The following is an 18,441-nucleotide window of genomic DNA, read 5'->3' as shown; positions in this document are numbered from 1 at the left end:
TAATTCTTCCAGTTCTTGACTGCACTGTAGAATACAAATATCCAAGTTGCAGTGTGCAAACAAATATTTACAATTGACAACTAACATATGGTGTTTTGTGGAACCGGCATGGTTTCCACATAATACCCACCTTGCTTACATCCTCTTTTGTAATTATCTATTTGTACTGTGTGGGGAGGGAATTATAAAATCATGGGGCCCCATCCTTTGAACATTCTCTGTTGTCATACATCTTAAACTTTTCTATAATGTCTACAATAACAGTGTTCTCAATTCATTGCATTCCATCCATACCTTACTCCTATACAATAAAAGTACTCCTTTACATTTTTTTATATTTCTTAACTTTACAGTAAGTACTGTGGTTGCTCTATCCCTACATATCTCAAAAAACTGTTGACTGTCCACAGCACTGATATGTTTAAAAACAACTGTTGACTGTCTACAGCACTGACGTTTAAAAACAAAGGTTATTATCAGGTCACCCCTCACTCTGTCTCTTCCATGGGAGGCAAATTTAAAGTCTCTAGCCTTTCCCAATAACTCAGCTATCTTAAGTCTGGTCTTATCTCTTTTTTCTCCATACATTTTTGCCATTTCCCACATTAGCTAAGTCGTGTCAAGAACAGAGGACTGAGCCCCATAGGGAAAATCCTTACTTAGGCCCCTTCTCTCTTTGTTCTTTTGGAAAAGTAAAAATTGGAGGGGAGGATTTCTAATTCACAGGTGTCAAAACACTTCAAAACAACACAAGAGTTAAAAGTGAGTCATTACACACTGATAGACCCATTTATCTGTGAGGAATTGAGGGTATCAATGATAAAAATTCACATCAGTATCAAGAGCAAGTGAATAATTAAAAGCACATTTTACCTGCGCACATTTATTTGAGCGCAATAGCCCATTAATACAGTTTTGTTTCCTGGCGCTGTTCAGAGCTGATCTTGTGGAATTTTGCTAGATAATCTGTGAATTCTTGGTATGGAGACTTTGTGAAGACAGTCTCCTTCCACAAATCAGGCGTGAGATAAGCATAAGTCTTGGCTATTGCTGCATATGTGGCCTTCGCAAAATTACCCAATGTGGCCGTTTGCCCTCGAGCACTGGTATAGCAATCCTCAATACCAGCCATCTGCAGAAGTTTCTTGGGAACAGATGCAGCCACAATGCTAGTACCACGGGGAGCAGGAATGAGTCGTACCAAAACTGACCCACACTTACCAGTCACCTGCAAAATAAATTGTATACAAGTCCATAACAAAGTATCAAGTTAACAAACTTTTAAACCATGACACAGTATTTACAATACTTAAATACGTGTATGGAAGGTGGCCTGGTGCAGCAGATGTGTAGAAGTGAAGCAGAATGTATAATGAGTGAGGTTGAGAGAACACAGACATAGTGGAAAATGCAGTGAGAATTGTTTGGGGCTTGGGATATTTCACATAATAGGAATATGGGATAAGATGCAATGGAAGCACCTTTTGCATCAAGGTGATGTGAATGGAAATGGTCTGACTTGAACCAATCTAAGTGTGTATGGAGAAAAAGTAAGAAGCACCTTTAAAATGTGAAAGTCTACCCTTCAAAAACTAGTCATGGGCTGAGACTGTATGGACCAGATCACTCCATTACATTGACAATGAGGAAATAATAGATGCACCGAGAATGCAGCATTTACAGATTTAAACTAAAGATACTTTGCTCACCCAATATCCTGCCAAGAGTTAAATTTCAGGAAGAAAAAAAAATATTAATAATAATAAAAGGCACCTTGCCTCCCTCTTACCACATCAGTCCAATTCATTGTAACCCCTGTATATCTCTCACCTTCATAAATGTTCTGGCACCAATACTCCAAAGCCTCTAACTCTGTCCCTCCACCTGCTTCTTGTTCTCTCCCTCCCCTTTCCTAATGTCCAACCAATTTCAGCATACCCTCATCAGCTCTCAATCATACAGTACTAAGGACCACATCTATCATTAAGAGTTATAACTAACACCATCAATCTGCCTCACACCAAATATCATCCTCAGGCATATCAATTCCAGCACACCCACTCTTATCCATTATTTTGCATTCAAGGCCTTAAACTCATGCTCATACAATGCCAAGAAAATATAGTTCTTAAAAAATAATCATCATTGCAATAACAGACACCAATCTCTCCAACTACACACTCCTCAATGCACTCTGGACATTAATCCCCTATCCCACTCTAAAACTTTAAGACCCCACAGTTCCATCTACTACCTAGCACACTTCCATATCCTAAAGCACTCCCCTTCTTCGAGGTCCTCCTCCAATCAGTCTCACTCTCAAACTTCTCCTTCACTTCATTAACCAACCTTACTCAGGACATTCATTAATCCCCTCTCCTATCCTGACCCTTAGCCACCACAGTTACATCTGCAGCCAAGGTGACTCCCATGTACTTTGGACAACTTCGTTCACATTCAAAACTTTCACATACACTCCCAAATTCTTAACACTGACTTGTGCAATGTGTGTTAAATTCTTTACATTCAATATCATCATGTATATGTCATATGACTGAATGCAAGTCAATTTTTTTTAAAACAAAGGAGGCTCCTGCCGATGACCAGGGAGATATATCACCAGCACTACCCACCTGGGTATCAGGAGGGTTAGTGACATCTGCACAGTGAACCAGCACTTTAGTGGTTGTCAAGTTGCACTCCTCTGACCAAAGTAGCAGTCTTTTCTTTCTGCCTCACTAACATGTGGACTACTGGCACTCAGTCCACAAACATACAATCTCTTGACAACCTTAACTCACACAGCTCATTCTTCATAACTCTCGATTTTTCTACAGTGAGCACTACGTGCTCCCAGTGCCTTTTGGCAAAACGGTAGAAGCAGCAGATAGAAGTAGTAAGTAGGAAGACTGAGGAAGGAGCATTAAGTAGTGACATTAGGCAGTTGTACTAGGTAAGGGCATTAGATAAAAGAAATCATTATGAATATTAGGTGAGAGCCTCTACAAACACTGCACTATACTTGCCCTCTGCCAGTAGCCTGTGAAGGGTAAGGCACTAAAGGCTAAGAAGTGGCACTGGAGTTCTTTAATTATGGACTCTTTTGCTGTAGCCACCTCTTTGGAACAGGCATCAGAGATATAGATAGATAGACAGATGGATATACAGGGGGTTCAGTCACAGACAGAAGTCCACATCAAGGGAAGGTCTCAACTCATGTATAAAGCAGTTATTGAAAAGGAAAAAGAAGACAAGGATTTACTAATTTTGAAGGAAATGAAAAATCTCTCTTTTAAAATGTGCCACATAACAACTACTGGGAAAGACATATGAAGGAAGAGTGTTCTAAAGTTTGGGATGTAAGGAAAGAAAGTTTTCAAAACCTCCCACCCTTGCGTCACCAATGGCCACACAATCATAATGTGATGCACCTGTTAGCCAAATATTGCATGGTCTTGCTTGTGGTAGTGGCTCACAAGCAGCCAGCTCTCACAAGCTCCAACAGAAGAGGGAAAGTGAACCAACATTACAACATAGGGCAGGCAGGTCAAGTTTTGAAGTTAGCCTGGGAGAGTTTATAACTAACAGCCACTTTCTACTCAACTCTGTCAAGTAAGGATGCAGAGCCAGAACAACTCCAGATGTGAAAAAGTACTCCATACAAGGAAAGATTAATCCGTTGCATAAACAAAGCAACTGTTTGAAAGAAAAGTAATTTTGACATCAAAAGAGAACTCCCAGTTTCTTTTAAGCAACTGTAGCTATTTTGGTAATGTGGGGTTTCCAAGACAGAGTGAATGTTTCAGTAATCCCAAGTATGTTCACTAAGTCAAGAGGAAGAATTACAAAAGCAACAAAGGAAAAAGTTGAAGAATTTTCATAAAAGAGATCTGGGTTTTGGAAGCATCAATCTTAACCAGATTTTCCCTAACCCACTGAAATATCCTGTCAAAGACAGAGTTTCTTAAGGAAGTTGCGTCAAGATGAGGTGTGCGTAAAGTTAAAATTGGGGAATTGAAAGATGTGGAGGAATGCAGTGTTGAGTCATCAGGGTATGAGCGCATTTGGTTACCTGTAGAAGAAAAGAAATCATCAGAGAAAAAAATGTAGAAGATATGACAGAACCTTGAGACACTGCTATTGACGGAGAAGGGTAGAGCAGCTGATCCATCAAGAATCATAGATCTGTCAAACAAAGATGATATTAGATATGATGGGACAAAGTGAGGGAGGGAGCCAAAAGAGGGAAGCTTACGAGATGAAACTCCAATGCCACATCCTCTCAAAAGCTTTGGGTATGTCAAGGACAACTACACAGGATTCCCAAAAAAATTTCAGGGATGGTGACCAGATATTAGTAAGATAAGAAAGAATATCAACAGCAGATCTCACCTAAAGGTGATCACAGAGACTTTGAGATTCAAGATTCTGAGGGTATGGGAAATGGGAAAGGATTCAAACACTCTGGAAATGGTAGACATCAAAGCAACAGTACAATAGTTAAAGAGGTTAGAGCAATTATCCTTCTTGGGGAATGGATGTGCCAACACATGCTTCTAAGAAAGAATTCTGATTTCTAAACAAAAATGAAACAGATGAGCAGCACACATCCAAGTTCAGAGAAACACATTTGCAGGACACAGGGATGGTTGCCATAAGGATCATAAGCTTTGCTTGTGTGCAGAGAGAGAAGTGCTTTTCGGAAAGTATGAAGAGATTGCAGGAGGGGAATACAATTAAAAAGAGAAGCATCAAGGGGCAAAGGAACATTAAAATCATCTAAAGTAAAATCAGGAGAGAAACAAACACCAAAGAGAGTTTTGTCTATGGGAGAGAGAGATACAGTACCAACACAACAGAAAAATGGAGGAAAGGAAGATTAACAGAAGCTGTTATTGATCTCCTTAACTAAAGACCAAAAAGACATACTAGTAGAGGTTAAAGCACATCCTTTGCATAAAGGAATGCTTTGCCTCATGGAAAACATACATGCAATGACTGTGGGCATAGTTTAAATGCATATTATAATTCGTTATGTGATCAGTTTTGCTAAAAAAAATCTGTTTGTGAGCCACATTTCCCAACCATCCATCCTCTTATCTTCCCACCAGTCCGTTTGTTACGTTTTCAGTTGCATTTTAATTTCTTTATTTTACACTTGTCAGCCATGTCTAAATGAGGCATTCATCAATAGGCACTTGCACATAATACACAACTACATCACGCTGGGGCCAAGAAAGAATTCTTAACTCAATACTTGATGATGGTATGTTGAGCACACACATGAAGACACGGTGGGTAGTAAAGGCAAACTAGTAAAAGCAGTTAAGATAAAAATTGCATCATACAGCTGGATTTAAAAGGAGAGTTAAGAATGAGGCTGTGGTGAATAGCGAAACAGAATGCAGCACGGTAAGGCCATGGAATGCATTATAGCACACATGATGGTCATGTTGTAGTAGTTGAAAATACAAGAGGGAGACACAGACCAAGAATAAGAGATATCTAATGTAAGAATGATCAAAATTAGGATGTCAGAGGAATGAATGAGAATCATATGCAATGAAAGCATTTTGTGAATAGTAGTAGCGTGGAGGGAAAGTCACCCTAGAGAAAGCAAAAAGGTGTACTCCAGTGAAAATCAAAACAAGCACAAGTGTAAAATCTATGTTTTGCTTTAAAGCACTGGGCATGGATTGATAAGAGTGTTTGAATGATCTTAATGGCCACATGTACCTGCTCCATCCATGGAACTGTGAATGGAGGTAATGGTATAGAAATCCTAATTCAGGTATTAAGCTGCTTCCATGAGCCCAAAATCTAAAGAGTAAGAGATCAGCAATAATACAATGGTGATAAGTGCAAGGACTAACATTAAGATTAGTGATTCATAATCAAGAGAGAATGGAAACATACAGAAGACCAGGAATAACAAGAAAAATTGTGTACTGAATAATTTGATTATGAGGACACAAATGAAGAAAACAAAGATCAATTCTGAAAGATGCACTAACATTAACTTTTATATGAAGGGTGGAAAATGTCACAGGAATCTATCTAGATGAATCAAAGTTATGACACATGAAGAATACTGTGCATAAGCTATCATCTTGGAACTTTTGGTTAAGTGCCACTGTAAAATCTTATCCAGCCATAACTTACCTTGATAAGACTAAAATGTATGACATTCAGGGTTTTGTGGATGATTCTACCAGTCATTTTGGCAAGAAAGCACTACCATACTCAGTATTTACAAATCAAACATCTTAAAAACTATTTGAAAAGAGTCCAGTGCTGTTCTTACCTTGCAAGGTACCGTATGAGGCTTGCCAATCTTGTTACCCCAATAACCTCGCCTAACTGGTACAATGGACAATTTGGCCAAAATGATGGCACCACGTATAGCAGTGGCCACTTCTTTGCTACACTTCACACCCAGACCTATGTGTCCATTGAAGTCCCCAATTGCAACAAAGGCCTGTGGAAATATTCATATTATGAAATGTAAAGAATGATCACGATAAAGACAACTGCACATACATTACCTATCGATACTAAAGGAGGTGGTGAGGATTTGCAGTGGGGATCAGCTGATGGGAAATCAGCTGATGGGAAAAGATTAGAAAAGCAAGCAAGGATTGGGTACAGAAAGGTATGGGAAAGGGAATGAAGTAAAAAGGGAATGGCAAGTGGAGTAAGGGATAAATTGCAAAGTAAAGTGAAAGAGGAAGGTATACAAGAGGGAGAAAGATATGATGGTGAGAAAGGGAAGGGATTGAAGAAGAAAAGTATAAAGACAGGCAAAGGAAGGAAGGAAAGCTGAAGGAAAGAGGGTGGATGAAAAAGGAAGAAAAAAAATGGGCAAGGAATGGCATATCATAAAGATTTCAACAAAGGACTAGAAAGGAAATGGGAATGAAGACTAGAGGCTTATATTTATTTATTCATTATACTTGATCGCCATTTCCATGTTAGTGAGGTAGTGCCAGGAAATAGATGAAGAACGGTCCATCCACTCATATACACATATAAGTACATAAATGCCAATACAAGCACATATACATACATATACATACACACACAGACAAATACATATACACACATGTACATATACTTGCTGCCTTCAACCATTCCTGGCACTACCCCAATCCACAGGAAACAGCATCACTACCCACTGCTTCAGTAAGGTAGTGCCTGGAGAACAGACAAAAAAGGCAACAGTCATTCACAGTCTCTAGCTGTCATGTGAAATGCACCAAAACCACAGCTCCCTATCCACATACACCCCCACACACCTTTCCATGGTTTACCCCAAACGTTTCACATGCCCTGGTTCAATCCATTGACGGCACGTCGACTCCAGTATACCACATCTGGAGACTTCTTCCAATTACTCTAACTAGTAGATCATTCCAAATGTTAATTCTTATTGATGAAAAAATACTTCACCTCATTTGAAAGTTGCCCATGAGTGTAAATTAGATTTTAGAGTAATATTTGGGAAGTTGCTTGAAAGTAAGGAATATTGTAGAGAACAGTTAGTAATGGAAGATGTTGTCCTATCGACAAAATCTTTGTGTATGATGACTGATTTAGAAGCTATTTGCAGAATATTAATTGGAAATGCTTCAGTCACTGTACATGATATTTATCAGTCATTTTCTGTTTACTCGAGATAATAAACTGATGTAAGTCGCTCACTGCTAGAGATCCTCCCCCCCAGTTTTCACTTTTCCAAAAGAAGGAACAGAGAAGGGGGGGAAGTGAGGATTTTCAGAGGATTTTCATTCTTAAGGCTCAGTTCTCTCTTCTTCGTGCTACCTTACTAACACAGGGAAATGGTGATTTGTGTGATGAAAAAATGGTGAAATTCATACATGGTGAAATCACACTTCAGAAGTTCAAATAATTTTTCCATACATGTGGCACATCATGTTTCATGGAGATGACCAACCTCATCAAGTGCCAATAATTAATAGTTATTCAAATCCCATCAAAAAAGCAGCACTGTCTGGCATCTACCATCACAAACAACACACTGGCCCGACCAATACTGACCGTTAAAGGGAGAGTGGGGAGTGCCATGTGGTTAAGGGGGGTTGGCATGGGTTGCTAGATGTGTCTTGGATCAATATTTTCATGGTTTTGCTTCTTTTTAATTCTTTCATAATGATTTGGTTGATAATAGGATGGGCTTTATTTAAAGTTGCCTAGGGGGTAAATTAAGACGGATTCAATGACGTTATAGGTGGCATAATCAGCAAAGGGGTATCATATAACTGGACTTTTCAGGTCTATAGGGTAACTGTTTTCATGACAGTGTTTAGCAATCAGATTTTTGTGGTCATCCCTGAAAACTGAATGATGGTTCCAATAGCATCACTCAATTACTGTTTTTCTGGTTTGGCCAATGTATACATCTTTACAAGCCTTATATTTGACAGTGTTATTGTACTGGAAGTACTGTCTTACATTAGCTGTATAGGGAGAATAGGGTAACACGAACATTTACAATGGATCACATCCACATGGAGAGTCCAGAAGTCATAATGTGTGATGACATTTCAATGTGATGATTGCAGGGCAAATGAGCAGTAAATTTTAAGTGTCTTCAGCGTATAACCGCTTTACTTCCTATCTAAACATAAATCCAGCAACTGTGAAAAGGTGATGCCAGCTTATCACAAGCTATGCTTCTAAAGAACATACTCAAATTACCTTGAAACGCGTACGTTGTCCAGCACGTGTCTGCTTCTGGACAGGCATAATTTTCAGCACTTCATCCTTCAGTTGTGGTCCTAAGAAGAAGTCAATGATCTCAAACTCCTGCAAGGGATACAAAAATTAAATTTAATAACACCTGAAAATTACAGGCACCTTCCAATTCATTTTGGTAAGAACATTAACCATTAAAACCCCCATAATTATTTACTATGTGTCTTTCCTATTACAATCTTACCTTCTACTTAGTTTTCCTTGAACTCTATCAAAGGTGAATGTCAGTTTGCGGCAAGGGTGTGTGATGTCTCCATGGTTGTTTAATCTTTTATGGATGGGGTGGTTTTGGAGAGAGGGTCAAGTATGCAGTCTGTCAGGGATGAGAGGGCCTGGGAAGTGTCAGTTGTTGTTTGCCGATGATACAGCTCTGGTGGCTGATTTGAGTGAGAAACTGCATTAGTAGGTGACTGAGTTTGGAAAAGTGTGTGAAAGGAGAGTGTTGAGAGCAAATGTGAATAAGAGCAAGGTTATTAGGTTCAGTTAGGTTGAGAGACAAGTAAATTGGGAGGTAATTTAGAATGGAAATAAAAAGAGCGTGGTTGAGAGAGCAGAAGAGGGTGTTTTGAAGTGGTTTGGGCACATGGAGAGGATGAGCGAGGAAAGATTGACCAAGAGGATATATGTGTCGGAGGTGGAGGGAACAAGGAGAAGAGGGAGACCAAATTGGAGGTGGAAAGATGGAGTGAAAAAGATTTTGTGTGATCGGGGCCTGAACATGCAGGAGGGTGAAAGGAGGGCAAGGAATAGAGTGAATTGGAGCGATGTGGTATACCGGGGTTGACGTGCTGTCAGTGGATTGAAGCAGGGCATGTGAAGCGTCTGGGGTAAACCATGGAAAGCTGTGTAGGTATGTATATTTGCGTGTGTGGACGTATGTATATACATGTGTATGGGGGGGGGGGGGTTGGGCCATTTCTTTCGTCTGTTTCCTTGCGCTACCTCGCAAACGCGGGAGACAGCGACAAAGTATAATAAAAAAAAAATAATAATAATTTAGAATGGAGAAAAACTGGAGGAAATGAAGTTTTAGATATTTGGAAGTGGACTTAGCAGCGGATGGAGCCATGGAAAGGATAGTGCAGAGGAAATGACATGAAATTTACAAACTTTTTTAAAAATGTTAGAGGTGCTTATATGGAACAAGGAACAATGGTGAATGAATGGAATAACATGACTGAGGACATGGTTACAGCAGACAACAAATAATCATCATAAAAAGATGTATGATAGTAAATGTTCAGGAGATGAGGTCCCACGAGTGTAAAGTTTCCTTAATGTTAAGTACAAACACGAACGTACATATGATACATACTTGCAAACATGAGCATATATACTTCACAATTATGAAATGTAACAAATCTGAATATAAAAAGAATTCAATTGTGAAGCCAATACTTAATTAGTTGCTTATTAGTGCCTTCAAAGATTCTTTCATTTAAGCCTCAGCAGAATTGTGGCAATTACCTCAACACCAAACTTCATGCCTAAAGGAAATGTAACCTGCCTGAAGGAAGCAGTCTATGGCCACATTGAATTTATGAGCTGAGCTCAGTTCACAAAGTGTAAACTTTGATATGCAACCCATTACTCACTTTCTTAAAACATTATCAAGCCTCCAGTTTGACTTTTCTAGCAATATCAAACTACAAGAATGAGAATGAAATTCCAAGAAATAATTAAAAAGAACATCAAAAGATGTCCTGGTCAAAATATATAATTGTTACCTTGATAGGAAGGGAAAAAAGATATATTTCCTCCAAACTCCTAATCTTTCCATCTCTAACTAGACGACCAAGCTTGGTGATAGGAACCCATTCCTTCTCATTTTCCTTGCCACGACCTCGTCCACGTCCACGGCCACGGCCACGACCTCTTCCTCGTCCACGTGAGCCAAAACCACCTCTGAAGCCTCCACGGCCAGATCCAGAGTCTGCCATTCTAAAAGGAAAAGAAGACTTCAATCATCATAATGTACACAGAAAAACAGAGAGGTTAAATAATACATCATAATGTAATAAAAAACAAAAAGGTTAAATTAATGAAATTAATGTAAAGACAAATAACTATCTAACTGTATTGGGCTTTGCTACAGGTTAACTAAAGTATTAAACAACTAATAAGTTCTAAAATACAAAGGTCTATGTACATATGTTTGTATTCATGTGTCTATATATGGGAATTGGGGAGATAGAATACTTCCCACGTATTCCCCAAATGTCATTGAAGAGAGAGAGAGAGAGAGAGAGAGAGAGAGAGAGAGAGAGAGAGAGAGAGAGAGAGAGAGAGAGAGAGAGAGAGAGAGAGAGGAGAGGAGAGGAGAGGAGAGGAGAGGAGAGAGCTCCCTTGTATTCCAATTTCTAAAAAGGGAAGCAGATGGAGAAGTCAAGCGGAGAGTGCTCATTCTCCTCAATCGCTCAGATTGGGGTGTCTGAATGTGTGTGGATGTAACCAAGATAAGAAAGGAGAGACAGACAGTATGTTTGAGGAAAGAGACCTGGATGTTCTGGCTCTGAGTGAAACAAAGCTCAAGGGTAAAGGGGAGGAGTGCTTTGGGAAAGTCTTAGGTGTAAAGTCAGGAGTTGGTGGAGAGGACAATAGCTAAGGAAGGAGTAGCACTATCCTGAAATAGGAGTTGCGGGAGTATGTGATAGAGTGCACGAAAGTAAATTCTAGACTGAAGTGGGTAAATCTGAAAGTGTATAGAGAGAGATGGGTGATTATTGGCACTTATGCACCTGGTCATGAGAAGAAAGATTATGAGAGGCAAGTGCTTTAGGAGCAGCTGAGAGTGTGTGTCAACAGCTTTGATGCAGGAGATCAGGTTTTAGTGATGGCTGATATAAACGCGAAGGTAAGTAATGTGGCAGTTGAGAGTATAATTGGTGTACATGGGTATTCAGTGTTGTGAATGGAAATGAAGAGATTGTGGATTTGTGTGCAGAAAAAAAGACTGGTGATTGGGAATACCTGACTTAAAAAGAGACACATACATAAGTATACATATGTGAGTAGGAGAGGTGGCCAAAGGGCATTAATGGATGTTAATGTACTGAGAGTGGCAGCTGGAGGGAAAGATTTGTAGAGGTTTTCAAAAAAGAAAAGAGAGTGTTGGGGAGAAGAGAGTGGTGAGAGTAAGTGAGCTCAGCAAGGAGATTTGTGTGAGGAACCAGGAGAGACTTGAGTGTAGAATGGCAAAAGGTGAGAGCAAATGACGTGAGGGGAGTGGGTGAGGAATGAGATGTATTTAGGGAAGCAGTGATGGCTTGTGCAAAAGATGCATGTGGCATGAGAAAAGTGGGAGATAGGCAGATTAGAAAGGGTTGTGAGTGGTGGGGTAAAGAAGTAAAGGCCTCTCTCAGAAAGAAAAGAGAGGCCTGTGGATGATACTTGCAAGGAAAGAGTACAAATGACTGGGAGATGTATAAAAGAAAGAGGCAGGCCAAGAGAAAGGTTCAAAGGTTGAAAAAGAGGGCATATTGGAGTTGGGGCGAGAGTGTAAAATCAAATTTTTGGGAGAATAAAAAGATGTTTTGGAATGAGGTAAATAACATGCATAAGACGAAAAAAAATGGGAACGTTAGTGAAGGGGGCAAGTGAGGATGTAATAGGTAATGATGACATGAGGAGATGGAGTGAGTATTTTGAAAGTTTGTTGAATGTGTTTGATGATAAGAGTGGCTGATATATGTTGTTTTGGTCGAGGTGGTGTGTGTGAAGTGAGAGGATCTGGGAGAATGGTTTGGTTAAGAGAGAAGAGGTAGTGAAACCTTTGTGGAAGATGAAATCCAGCAAAGAGGTAGGTTTAGATGGTATTGCAGTAGAATTTATAAAGGAAGGGGTTGAATGTGTTGTTGACTGGTTGGTAAGGATATGCAATGTATGTATGGATCATGGTGAAGTGCCCGAGGATTAACAGAATGCATGCATAGTGCCTTTGTACAAAGGTAAAGGGGATAAAGATGAGTGTTCAAACTACAGAGTCATAAGTTTGTCGAGTATTCCAGGAAAATTATATGGGAGGGTATGGAGAGTGAAGGAATGTACAGAGCATCAGATCTGGGAAGAGGAGTGTGGTTATTCAGAAGTGGTAGAGGATGTGTGGATCAGGTGTTTGCTTTGAAGAATGTGAGAAATACTTAGAAAAAGAGATGGATTGTATGTAGCATTTATGGAACTGGAGAAGGCATATGATAGGGTTGTGGAAGGTCTTAAGAGTATATGGTGTGGGAGGTAAGCTGCCAGAAGCAGTGAAAAGTTTTTACCAAGGATGTAAGGCATGTGTACAAGTAGGAAGTGAGGAGAATAATTGGTTCCCAGTCAAGGTCAGTCTGCGGCAGGGGTGTGTCATGTCCCCATGTTTATGGACAGGGTGGTTAGGGAGGTAAATGCAAGTTTAGGAGAGAAGGGCAAGTATGCAGTCCACTGGGGATGAGAGGCCCTAGGAAGAGAGTCAACTGCTGTTCACCAATGATAGAGCTCTGGTGGGTGATTCGAGTGTGAAACTGCAGAAGTTGGTGACTGAGTTTGGAAAAGTATGTGAAAGGAGAAAGTTGTGAGTAAATGTGAATAAGAGCAATAGGGTTCAGTAGGGTTGAGGGACTGGACAAGTTAATTGTGTTGTAAGTTTGAATGGAGGAAAACTGAAGTGTTTTAGATATCTGGGAGTGGACCTAGCAGCGAATGGAACCATGGAAGCGGAAATGAGTCACTGGGGGGGGGGGGGGGGGGGGGGGGGGTTAGAAGGTTCTGGGAGCAATGAAAAATATGTGGAAGTAGAGGATGTTATCTCTAAACAAAAACGGGTATATTTGAAGGAATAGTAGTTCCAACAACTTTATAAGGTTGCAAGTCATGGGCTATAGATAGGGTTGTAAGGAGGAGGGTGGATGTGTTGGAAATGAAATGTTTAAGGACAATATGTGGTGTGAGGGGGTTTGATCGAGTAATGAAAGGTTAAGAGAGATGTGTGGCAATAAAAAGAGTGTGGTTGAGAGAGCAGAAGAGGGTGTATTGAAATGGTTTGGTCACATGGAGAGAATGAGGGAGGGAAAATTGACAAAGAAGATATATGTGTCAGAGGTGGAGGGAATGAGAAGTGGGAGACCAAATTGGAGGTGGAAGAAAGGAGTGAAAAAGAATTACAAATATAACTCAAAAATTACTACTTTTATTTCCTTTATGAAATTTTTCCGTACTTAATTTTGTAAAATGTAAATACCTACATTTTTGGTCTGGGTCTTTGCTGTGGTTGTGTGGGAAAAGTCTAAAGCTCTTATCACACTGAAAGACCACAAATAAACAATGCATGTTTTAACAATTATGGAAGACCATTTAGGAATTCTTCTTTACAAACTAAACAGACCTTTACAGAACCTAAACAAGCACCCAGCAGATATGTATGCTTTCCCCTATCTGCAGGATAGTCATTTTCAAATGTCCTCCAGCAATGCAGAGATATTCAAAAAGTACTTTGGAACACCGTTGTCCCTCCTGTTCTATTTACGATATCAAAGAATTTTCTAAACAGTGAACATTTCATATAAAGTACTTTTATCCCACAAGTACCTGCCATTTCAAATCCCTGCCCACTTAAGTGAATAAATAACCTTGTCATGAACATAGTTCACACAGTAATGAATTTTGTGTTACTTCACAAATGCATTTTATCCAAATAACGTTAATTCAATGGTGCCTCTGGACTGGTACTTTACCACCATCCTTCTAGTAAAATTCCTCAATAGACCCAGTTACTAAATGATAAAAATTTACATTAGCTATCAATGGATTCCTTACAACGCACAGATACACTGCAGGATTATAATGTGTACAACCTCCAACTCCATCAATTCTAAAGTCTAAAAGTGGACAGGAGAGGAAATTTCCGCAGTAAAAACTTTATATATAAACGCCGAGTGTAATACATTTATAACACTTATGTCCAACACTCACAAACAGTAAACAAACAGGGAGAATCCAACTACGTCCCAAAGTCCTTTTCTAATGTCCTCTTGGTATGCACAAGATCCCTGAAAAATTATTGTCCTGTGACTCAGTGACAAAAGACATTCACCAAGCACTTATTCAGCATCAATGGAGCTTTATTCATTTCATATATCTATATGCATACATGAAGCTGAAATACAGTAGAAAAAGTGTCTTCAGAGTTTAGAAATGCCAAATTTCCTTTTACATCTATGCATTTCAATAAATGGCACCATGTATCAATACCTGAATACAAATAACTCCAAGTGTTGCAAATGAGCGGGATGTTCGTATGTTTATACAGATTTTGGGATTGAATTAATGCTTACAAGATCTATCCACCAACTGTCACATTCCTTTATATCCATAAACATAAAACTATATATCGTCCAAGTCAAACAAATCATGGCACAGATCAGTGGAGTCCATGTTCTGATAACCAATACAATAATACACAAGACATTTTTAGCATCAAAACAGGCACGTCATCCATGTATTTTTGTATTCACCAATATAACTACATAATACCAAACCCATTTTCTGTCCCTCATGACTTTACCCCTAATGTCTTATTTAACAAGGAAACATCAGTTTTACAGGGAAAAAGGAAAATTCTACACATATTAATCTTCAAGGTGGCAACAAAGATTTCAAAAGAACAGAACATAGATCTAAACCCAATGCAGAAATTCTGAAACTTCACAAACCTTTTTCTAAAGGCAATGTGACCCACAAGGTGTGATTCTGGTTCTAGTACTTAACGTGAGGTTCTTCGAAGGTAAGGACTGCCCTCTGGAGGCAAACAGAGCCACCTGCCCATTAATACCATATAACACAGGGCAAGTATTAACATGGCAGTTGGCAGCCAAACACACCGTCACTACAAGCATCTTGAAACACCACCACAGCTGGTCTTTAGGTCAAAGAGAAACATTGCTCAACTGATGAGAGCTGTCATGTGAGCCCAAGTGGATCTCTATTATGCTTTCCTATGATAGGAGAATCCCAGTTTCAAGCCCGGCTGCTCTGGTTTCAAGCATATTTTCCAAACCCCAATGATAAATGAACCGGCACATTTACCAAAGTTCCGTAAACCTTTAACCGTAACAAAATCAATACAAATCTCTCTCAATACATTACACTACTACGAGGAAGTGAGACCTTGGGCGGTATCGTACAAATCGTAGTTGATAGGGTTGTGAATGGGGCACAGAAACATGTTTAATGGCAAGTTCATCATGCACTGAACCTAAACAAGATAATGCAAAGATGACATACATGTAAACATTTGTTGTAGACCTACATTACACCATCAATAATCAACATTAAAACTTACAAATGTCCGTAAATCGTAACAGTTGTTTCCGCGAATTAATCCTTAATCAACAAATACCGAGTAAAATTGCTATAAAACCTCAAACACTGAGCAGTATTCAGCATGGTATATACATACACATTTCAATATACGAAGTCTGTTCAATTGGATAACCGTAATTATCAATCCATTCACGCCACATCTCCTGCATCTAGCTAAAGCACCATATTCAAATAAAGCTTCCAACAAAACGGATGACATTAGATTATCGACGATAAAGTGAAGCATGCACTTACGTAGAGGACTAGTCACGGACGAAAGACTGAAGAGGGAGGTGACTTAAATTCAGTTTTGTATGTTTACATGTACAGTCTTTTGAAAAAAAAAAGTTGTCTCCAAACTATAACTGTTCTGATAAATCCATCGTGTTGATCTATGTATATATATTCATTGATTTAAGAAGATAAACATGTTCGTTAATAGTTACATTCATATTTTCATTTTTCCTTACGTTTTGTCGTGAGTAAAGGAACGTCAACAGCTTGTTAAAGAAAACGAAGAATTATATATGGTAACCTTATCTATAACTCTCAGTCCCTCAGTTGCTCTGCTTACACCAAGAATCTACACTCCAGTTCGAGTAATTGAATGGGAATTTCGTAGTCAGTTCAAGGCACTTTGAAAACAAGTGCAATTAGAAATAGCATACAGTAACATAGAGAACTAGCTGAGGGTGAACGAACGAGATATCAATATAAATCCCTCGTCCACTGTATGCAGGGAGAGTGTGTATGATCTGAGGTGACCAGAAAAGGGTGTTTAAGTTTTTTTTTTCCGATTAATAGTGATATAAGCAGCCGATAGGCCTAGTACCTAATAGAAATAACCGACCAACCATGAAAATGACAGTAGATGATTGTATATTTCTATTTCTTAAGCGTTCATGCATATAAATAATCAAGGAACGTTTTAACAAAATGACAAAGGTGAAGGTAAATATGCCAACTGATCATCTATTTGTGAATAGATTCGTTTAGCCGCTACATCCTTCTGATGATGAAAAATCTACAAAATTACGACGTGGGTACCCTTATGTTCCCACTGTAACAAGAATTAAGATTTCCACCCTGTAAGTCTGACTGAGTAGTCCTGGAAGCTTCAAACCTCATTCGTGGAACTAGCTACAAAACATTTCACACCACGTACAAGAATTTTAAAATGTACGCAGCAAATATCGAGGAGCTTAGGTACTTTCAGTGAAAGCTTACAAGCGCCATTGCAGCAATTCCTAAGCTTATCCACAGCTGTGCTCTGAGAATATAACTGTGACTGGAAATGAAAAGAGAAGCAAGATGGACACCACTCCTACAGATTGGAAAATTCTTCACCGAAATATTACTTTAAAGTGTATAGGCGTTCTCATCCGCTTATATACACCACTATCAATTTTTCTTTTTTATAATTTAGAACCTATTGTTGAACAAACTTCATATAAAAGTACATGCAATGCCTAAACGGTATGTTGACGCTGTATTTTGATAAAAGTTGCGAGAACTGTCAATTACTCATACAGAATTGTTAAAAAGAAATTTAGGGATAACTTTACATAATGGAAATGAAATATCATCGACCTGTCAAGAAAATTCTGGAGCCTTTAGGATGGCAGTGTTTTCTAAGGAGACAACAATTTTGCTGCATAAGGTATGTCCGCCATGGGTTGTGGTTATAGAACAGAGTAATCCTTGTCTGTCTGGCTGTCCTTATCTGTTTGGTTAATAATTTTGTTTAGAATCAGAAGGTTTTTGACGAGCTCCACCCAAAAGTGATAATTTGAACATTGTGATCCATATTCATTGTGTGGAAAATATAAACATTTGTTAGAAAAGTTGGTGAAATCAAAATATATTAATGATTAGAGGTAAAATCACAAAATGTCATTCCGAAATGTTCAAATAGATACTAAGACAATGAATATCATCACTCATAATGGCGGATGTGTAAACGATGATAATCAGTTCCCCCTTTCTCAGTTCAGAAGTAGATGTAGACCTAGAAAGGGTTTTGTTTCTAGTAATGATAACTCAGCTGCAAACTTGAAGTTTAATGGTAAAACAACATATGATTCTTGGACTTGAGACACTTGCTCAAATGCTCTTCAACCGACCAAAGCAAATATGTGTACTTAATATTAACCTAGACTTCCCTGCAGCATCTTATAAAGGTCTAAGTGGTAGACAGGATTTCCCATGGTTTTGAAATTACCATTTAGGAAAATAACAAAAGAAAAATTTAATCTGTCTGAAAGAAGCGAAAAGCATCAAGGACAGGTGCAATGAGTTTATCGAAAGACTTTGAAAATGAAATAA

At 38.9% G+C, this 18,441-nt stretch overlaps 1 protein-coding gene across 3 annotated transcripts in view; it reads right to left on the bottom strand.

Annotated features, from left to right (window-relative positions):
* Window positions 1-867: 867 nt before the first annotated feature.
* The window catches only part of LOC139750784 (small ribosomal subunit protein uS5), a 34,759-nt gene continuing 17,185 nt past the window's right edge, over window positions 868-18,441 (bottom strand). The window contains exons 1-5 of one of the 3 annotated variants that reach the window (XM_071665532.1): window positions 16,372-16,512; window positions 10,503-10,716; window positions 8,719-8,826; window positions 6,305-6,478; window positions 868-1,228 (exon numbers count right to left, since the gene is read on the bottom strand). In XM_071665532.1, the coding sequence (XP_071521633.1) occupies window positions 905-1,228; window positions 6,305-6,478; window positions 8,719-8,826; window positions 10,503-10,715 (819 nt within the window). In that variant the 5' untranslated portion in view covers window position 10,716; window positions 16,372-16,512 and the 3' untranslated portion in view covers window positions 868-904. Of the gene's footprint in view, window positions 1,229-6,304; window positions 6,479-8,718; window positions 8,827-10,502; window positions 10,717-15,900; window positions 16,072-16,371; window positions 16,513-18,441 lie in introns of those variants that run through there. The other 2 variants (XM_071665522.1, XM_071665539.1) reach the window with 2 other exon arrangements.

This window comes from Panulirus ornatus, chromosome 1, assembly GCF_036320965.1.
Source record: "Panulirus ornatus isolate Po-2019 chromosome 1, ASM3632096v1, whole genome shotgun sequence".
NCBI classification, from domain to species: domain Eukaryota; kingdom Metazoa; phylum Arthropoda; class Malacostraca; order Decapoda; family Palinuridae; genus Panulirus; species Panulirus ornatus.
This window is presented reverse-complemented; position numbering and strand designations above follow the sequence as displayed.